General features: G+C 37.7%; 1 protein-coding gene across 1 annotated transcript; it reads right to left on the reverse strand.

Moving 5' to 3' along the window:
- Nucleotides 1–3,975: 3,975 nt before the first annotated feature.
- Nucleotides 3,976–5,226, reverse strand: LOC140160121 (uncharacterized). Its single transcript, XM_072183398.1, has one exon. It carries the CDS (start codon nt 5,224–5,226, stop codon nt 3,976–3,978), a length of 1,251 nt encoding a protein of 416 aa, XP_072039499.1.
- Nucleotides 5,227–8,362: the final 3,136 nt, after the last annotated feature.

Genomic DNA, 8,362 nt, shown 5'->3' on the forward strand with positions numbered 1-8,362 from the left:
CGCTAGATGCGTACGTTCATCCACCAACTTTCGCGCCAGCCCAAAAGCGCCGCATTCCATAGATAGTGGTGTACCATGTATAGTTAATGGCAATAGTACGTGTCGGGAGGATTTAAACAATAACGAGATCTGGGCGACCAATCACAAGCTAGATTCATTTAAAGATGTATTACATCATGACCAATTTTAGTTAGGCCAGAAATTGGCCTAACTCTCCATAGAGTCCCGTGTTAAAAATGTAAACTGCAATCCAAAGTCAGTAGTCCACTTGGGAAGCTACAAACAGAGGGAGTACGGTGACTGAAAAGATCAGATGTGAAAATCTATCAATTGTGCACACATAATTGAATCAGAGTTTTAAGCTTAAATGTAATAGCCAGAGTATGCACAATTGGCAAGTGGACTACGGAGAAGTCTAATTATGACACCACATTGAATCCAATGTAACCTCAAGAAGTAAAGTTAGAAGCAATTGAATAGACGATGGTCCAGTTTTAAAAGTGACAAACTGGCATATACAAGGCGCAAACAGTTTCAACAAGCTCAACAAAGAGACAACATAGTTTCTTCAATGAAGCTTTATTTTAAGCAGTTTTTATTTCAGGTTTTACTTCTCTGTACTTTTCATAACTCTCATTAATCTGTTTTCTTTAGTTCCTTTTGTTTTGAATTAAAGGCAAGCATAAATAAGCCATTCACCACTCTCAAACCAGATGTCTAGTCCGTGGAGTTTTGAATAGACCAGTTTGTCACTTTTACTGCTCTAATCAAATGCTTGTATCTTTACTCTCTGAACTCCCATTAGATTCAGTGGGGTGTCATCATGTACCGGATGAAATAGTGCATCTATTAAACAATTTACCCAAATATGGTTTAGTTTTAAAATTTGGATTTTTCCTCCAAGTGTAAGGATACTTTTTGGCGCAGTATAATAGGCTTGCGTGTTTGCGTCGTGTTGTGAACGATGAACGATTTGTGTACTTCATTAACAGCAACACATTATTATTTTCTTTTCGTTTTGGTTGCCATTATCAACGCCCTTCATTTGTTATTTTGTAAACATCTCTAGCGATGAACCGATTAAAGCTGAAACATCGATAACCGAGTTTAAGGAAGCGTAAACCGCGTACGTCCACCTAGTCCTATGGACCAATTTTTGGGTTTTTTTTTAATCACAGATCAGAACATTTTTGTCAAAAGTGATGTATGTATAATCAAGGGAATTTTTTATGAGATGCTCAAAAAGGGCTCAAGTTATTGGCGAAAATATTTGCCTTTTTTTATTAAATTTTAGAAATATTCAGAATATTTCCTTTAAGAAACATTCATTTTTACGAATAGGATTTTATTTATTTATTTATTTATTTTGAGAAAAGTGGGACAAATTGAGCCACAAACAGACAAACGTAAGTCTCAAAAAAAATCTCCATTGAGTGAGCATTGTGGTTATATATCACTAATGGTTAGGTCCAAAACATTAATGTTGTGACCAACCTCTGGCTGGTAAGGTTTGACGATTGATTTGACTACTATGGACCATTAATTTTAGAAAAAATTTGTCCCATGTCCCACGCAAAATCCCGGCGTTTTTTGCTAGAGGTAAAAATCTAAGATGGTCGCCGGCGCCATTTTGAAAAGTTAAATTTTGAACCAGAGAACCTACAATCATGTAGAAACACACTTTTTCGAGTAAGTCGTGCACAAGGATTCCGATTCTGACATTACGGAGTCATTCTCACCCAGAAATCCAAGATAGCTGGCGGCGCTATCTTGAATAATTTACTTTTGAACCAGAGCACCTAAAATCGTGTACAAAGACATTACGACCTCATTTTTGTCCAGAAATACAAGATGGCGGCCATCGTCGCCATCTTGACAAAATAAGTTTTGAGCTATAGTACCTAAAATCGTGTACAGAGACACTTTTTCGGGTAAGTCGACCCCAAGAATTCCAAATCTGACATTAGTTTGACGTTATAACAAAAACCCAAGATGTCCCCATTTGGTAGAGCGTAAACGTTACTTTTGAATCATATCATTTTATTTGCCAGCAAAAAGACACATATACATATAAAATATTGCACAATATCAAAATTACACATAAATATATAAATTACACATGCAAAGATATAAAAATGTAAGCCGTGGAAGGTCATAAAGCAAGAAATTGAAATTGAATTGACCCATGTTGGAGAAAATAGAGAGATGGCATGCCTTAACCAGGAACAATTTAAACAAAGGACAAGAGAACCCCTGGCATGGATAGCCAGATAGTGACAAAGTCACTTTCAAAGTGGCTAAACCTAATTGATTCCCACAAGAACACATACAATCAGCACAGGGGAACAGGGCAAAGGATGAATCTACCTACATTCTCCAACATAAGATGAGGCGTGATAATACAATGTAAGCACAACCTTTAGATAAAAAAATAAGCCTAAGCCCAACTAAAAACTATTTTGAATTCCAGCTAATTGTTTTGAAATGTTTTTGAGATTGTCCAGGAAATTAAATATACTAAACAAGAATTGGTCTTTGAGAGATGGAGGAAGTTGATCAAAATAAACTGGAAAACGATTGAAGACAGTGTATTTAAAACTATCGGTTCTAGCATAAGAATGGGAGAACTTAAGAGAATTACTATGACGAGTATTGATGGAAATATACTCCAAAGGATCAATATCATGCTTGCAGTAAAAACACTTGGCAATAAAAGAAATAGCAAGATAATTGTATCTATTGCACACAGACATCAGACCTAGTTTTTCAAGGCGTACACCATACTCAAGCTCTCCCCTGGGTGCTGGAATACAGGCACGTGCCAGACGTCCCTGTATTTTTTCCAAGGATTTTAAGTGTCCACTTTGATGTGGAAGCCAGGCTGGGATACCATATTCAAGAATTGGACGGCAGAGGGAGGTATATAATTTGACCAAAATATCTGGATCATTGCAGCGGACCAGTCGCCTAATAAATCCCAAAAGACGCGAGGTTCTTGAAGTGACTGATTTAACATGGTCCCCTCATTTCAGATTTGAAGAAATCATAATGCCGAGATATTTATAACTATGAACTACACCTAAGGGTTTGTTAAGTAAGGTGTACTGTGGAGTGGATCTATTAACACCAACTCTCCTGGACAATCTCATAACCTTGCACTTGTCTGGATTTAAAGACATTTTGTTAATATTGCACCAGTTAACTATACTGTCAAGATCATTTTGGACAGTGTTGATGTCATCTTCCGCCTGGATGGGTCTGTACAGGAGCGTGTCATCAGCATATTGGGGGAGCGATGAGCTAACAAAATTTGGCAAGTCCAAAACAAAGAGATTAAACAACAAAGGCCCCAGGACAGAACCCTGAGGGACCCCGGACTCAACAGAAACCCAATTTGACGATGCCCCTCGGAATTTAACACACTGTGAGCGACCTAAAAGAAATGAGGAAATCCAGTGCCAGAGAGGACCACAAATACCATAACGATGAAGCTTGGCTAAGAGCAAAGAGTGGCTGACTTTATCAAAAGCCTTGCTCCAGTCCAGGAAGATGACATCAACATCTGGTGGGGATCTTTGATCCAGAATTTGTAGCCAGTGGTGGCAAACCTTACTGAGGAGAGTGGTACAGGAACGCCCAGCAATAAAACCATGTTGCTGAGGAGAAATAAGACCATTTGTCCCCATATAATTAACAACATTACGTGTAACCACTCTCTCCAGCATTTTGCCTACCACTGAACACAATGAAATTGGTCTATAATTTTTCAAATTGGTAATATCCCCAGATTTATGTATCGGTACAACCGTAGCTTTTTTCCAATCATCTGGAATTGTACCTTGAGTAAGAGAAATATTAAAAATAATTGCAATTGGAAAAGAAACCTGAGCAGCAGTAAGCTTGAGCATAGTTGATGTGATGCCATCAGGCCCAGGGGCTTTACCATTCTTCAAGGACCTAATGATTTTAAAAACCTCAGAGGAATTGGTCAACACCGGGACAAAATGGAATTCCCTGATGGCCCTCACACATTGAGTCTATTGTATCTGGCTCATCAGAGGTAGTAAAATTTGAAACAAAAAATTCATTGAAAGAATTAGCAATGGTGTTGGGATCTGTAACACAAATATCATCAATCTTAAAAGAGGTAGCAGTAGGTTTAGCTTTGGATGCCCGAACAAAGGACCAAAATTTTTTACCATGATTAGAATTGTCATTTGCAATATCTGAAACATAAGAATGGTATTCACGGTTTATAACCACCTTTAACATATTACGACACTTTTTGTAATTCTGCCATTTCGGTAAATCATCAGGAGATTTTTTGCACTTCCTGTACAGGCGCTTCTTTTTCTTTGCCAGTTTGATTATTTCATCATTAATCCAAGGCTTTTTCTCCCGTCTCCTGGATCTTTTGCTTGGAACAAATGTATGGATGCACTCCGTGTATTTATCTTTAAAAACACTCCAGGCTTCATTGATGTTTTTACCATGGAGAAGCTCATACCAATCGGTTACATGGAGTTCATTACAGAGACCGGTAAGATCAGCCTTGGAGTATTGAAGAAATGTACCTGGTGGAAAATTTTGTTTAATTTTAGCAAAGTTAAGACTGAAAGCAATACCTGAGTGGTCGGTTGCACCTATGGCATGATGAGGCCTGATATTAAGCACAGAGTCAGTATTATTTGTGTACAGATGATCAATTAGAGTACCATCAAGCTGATTGTCCGAGAATTTACGAGTTACAAAATCAACAAGTTGAGTCATGTTTAAAGGGTCCAGACTTTCAGTGAGCAACTTGTATAACCTAGTGTCCCCTTCAGAGAATGTTTTTGAACCAGGCTGAAAGTGTGGAGCATCCACATTAAAATCACCTGCAAGGATAACACATGCATATGAGTGTACACTACTAAGAATCTTATTTACACAATTGTCCAATTTATTAAAAAATGCAATGTCCGGCTTTTTTTGATAGTACAGACAACAATATAAAATTTTTCCGCGCCTAGTGGATAGTTCAACAGAGACAAGTTCGATGTTGTTATCCTCAAATTTAGTAGCCCTAATTGGGTTAAGGAAATCTTTTGCTGCTATCAAAACTCCACCACCATGTCTGTTACGGTCGCGTCGAAATAATATATAAGATGGATCCATGATTTCGGCATCTGTAATGGTGTTATCAAGCCAAGTCTCGGCGACAGCCAAAACATCTGGATTCTCCATGTCAATGAGGGTGTGTAATTCTAGCTGCTTATTACCTAAGCTTCTCGAGTTAAAAAATATTGACGAAATGTTATTTTGTGGTCGAAGATCAGTTGAACTAGTATATGAAGAGCATGAAGAGTTCATAGACGATGTGTTGAACGAGTTCTTATTCATAAGGGATTCTGAAAGGGGGAAAATGTCATTAATATTGTCAGGACCGGGGTTTTCTTCAACATCATTTGATAAGTTAACAACTCTCTCTAGATGATAGCAAGCAGAGCTGTTGTTGTAGTAAGAAACTGGAGCAGAAAAGTAAGCACAGCGATGAGATTTGACATTGTGAACAATGTGACCAGTCAATAACAAAGGGGAGATGAGTTGACATGTAAGCTTACACATGTCCAAATATTAATGTTTTGTAGAAATATCGAAGCAGCCAAAAGCAAAACATACACCACAGCCATTTGTAGAAAGAAACAGTTTTTTCAGTGTAGACCTTCAAAGTCACAATGAGTAAGCTTAAGCTTAACAGCCCTGCAAGGTTGCAGAATTCTGCAGCTTTAGATCAACAGTCAATAAGCTTACCCGGATATGAAGTTATAAAAACATGCAGAATCAACCGCAGACATTCCAAATTGCACACAGATCATTAAAAACACATTTAAAACAGCATATAATAGGGAAACATAGTTCACCTAGTCCAAAAAGAAGAGATTTGGCCATGAAAAGTTAGACATGATGTTGAGTGTGTCTAACTCCATGTTGGGTGCATTTGATTGAGCGGAGTGCAACCCATGATCTTGAATTAACCCCTTTGGCTAATTCTAAAATGGTCATGGAAGCACAAATGTGACTGGACGCGGCGAATCAGCCGTAAAGTCGGCCCGGTCAATTTTGTTTTATTTCGTGTTTAGAAAATATATACCATAAGCTTTAAAAGTATATCATTTGACTTCAAACGATATCCAAAAGCGGGGTTATGATTTGTTGAACTCTGTTCCTTCGACAAAATCGTATTTTTTATCAGTTCTACATGTGTCTCTTTTTCTACATTTCTGGTAATAAATATCCAACAGTCATAATTGGCGGTCATTTCAAATCATCCCCAAGTCAACGAGGTTCAGAAATATCCTCTCATTGTTCATTGTTGATTATACATACCTAGACAACTTACAAGTTTTGTTGTCTACCACTTGAACAGGATGTAGCCAAAGCAAACAAAGACAAGAACTATTCTATAGAAATAGGTAGAAGCTTATTATCCTCTTCAGCAGTAGTATTATTGATTGATTTAAACAGCGTTTGATAAGATACTTGTCGCAACGAATTGATACACCTATGAATACGACCTTCACATACATTTTACACTTTAACTCAGAATACAATTTGCCGAGTTTACGGCTGATTCGCCGCGTCCACTCACAAATGTGTCATTTCCGCCTTACTTTTTAACTCTGGGTCTTTTTTTCAAAATCACAAAGAAACTATCACACCGAAACGGTCTACACTACCACATGCACATGCCGTGTATAAATTCGGCTCAGTGTTCCTAAAATTAAAATGTGTCAATAAATCGATCAATCTTATTGATAAACGATATAAAGTCAAAAAGTATAAATTATTAATGCGTAAATTCATGAATTACAGTTTATAGTCACTAGTTTACTAGTATTATATCTACTGTGAAATGTCGATTTCTAATTTGCGTTATAGTTGTGTAATTCTACATATCAAAATCATGCGCTTGTCGGCTGATATGTCTGATTTTAGAAATAAGATACAGAGCTGCAGACTCACATATGGAAAGGTTTGGCTAAACAAAACATTCTCTTGTAAACGCATCTTTGCACGGTTTCCACCTCGATACACCTGAGCACACAATTTCGTCCAAGCAGCAGTACCTTGTAGAGAACACAGTCTGTCTTTACTCTACACGGTTGAGTGCATAACATCGTAAAAGCTATGTGAACTTCTAGCTGGAAAATATGCATGTGACTGGTTTTTGTCAAAACCTCAAGTACTCTATTCATCCAATCAGATTTTTGTTTATTGAACGAAAGCTAACACTTCCCGCTAAAAACTTTTTTTTCATTGGGTCAACAGATGACGCAATTCAATGTTTATAAGCAAGGCGAATGTGATGAATGTACAGACGTTGTGGGCTCGAAAGAGGACTGGAAAGACAAGAACTACATCTCATGTGTCAGTTGTTCCTCACATTAAATAAATACCATATTGATATAAGACTTTTTACAGAAACTATTAAGAACCATATTAAAGGTCTCAAAATGGTCAACAAATATGGTACTAGTTGGTGTAATAAGGGCCACTTGACACTGCCGCCACTAAAGATAAATGCATGGCGTTTGAAAATGACGCATTGTTGGCAGATTTTTCTGCTATATACATAGCTGAATAACAGATCTATCAAATGAAACCATTAAAAACAGAAACAAGTATTAAGTAAAAGTCAGGTATGATGAAAATTGAAAATGGTGGTCCCTAATACCGCTCTTTGCTCTACTTATTTTAACACGCGTGAACGCACATGTTAAACCACTGTGATGTGCTCCCAAGTGAAGCAAATAATTAAACCATATACACAAGGGTATACCAGAGAGTAGTTATTCTTGAGAGGGCACTCACCTCATTTGCATGGCAAAATTACCCGTCTCCTCTGCAGCCAATTTGGTTTCGCTCCATCGAAATCAAGCTGGTCACGGAGGAGACTACTTTCCTTTGTGTTTGTTCATTTGTGTATGGAGAGCCCTTCTTGGAGTCCGTTTGGACTCAGGCTACGCTCTCAGCTAGAGTCCGACGCTGCATTGTACTAGAAACACCTTCTCTGTGAACTCGCTAGAGCAAGGAAAATAAAAACTGGTTTCATTACTATCTGTTTTTGAGCTTTTTTGCAGGTCTGCGACCATGGTGTTACCACAACTGTCTTTGCGTCATTAACATGTGCTGGAGTCTAGCACAGGTCAACCAAAGTCCCGGATTTTAATAAGACAATAATGATTGACACACACACCAGGAAGTTTCTCATCCAAAAGAATGAGAAAATTTAAATTCTCACCATTTTGGCCGTTTCTCATCAAAATGTCCGTTTTCTCATTTTCTGGTAGGGTAAAACTCGTTTTAGGGGGTGTTTAAA

Source organism: Amphiura filiformis, chromosome 9 (genome assembly GCF_039555335.1).
Source record: "Amphiura filiformis chromosome 9, Afil_fr2py, whole genome shotgun sequence".
Taxonomy (NCBI): Eukaryota; Metazoa; Echinodermata; class Ophiuroidea; order Amphilepidida; family Amphiuridae; genus Amphiura; species Amphiura filiformis.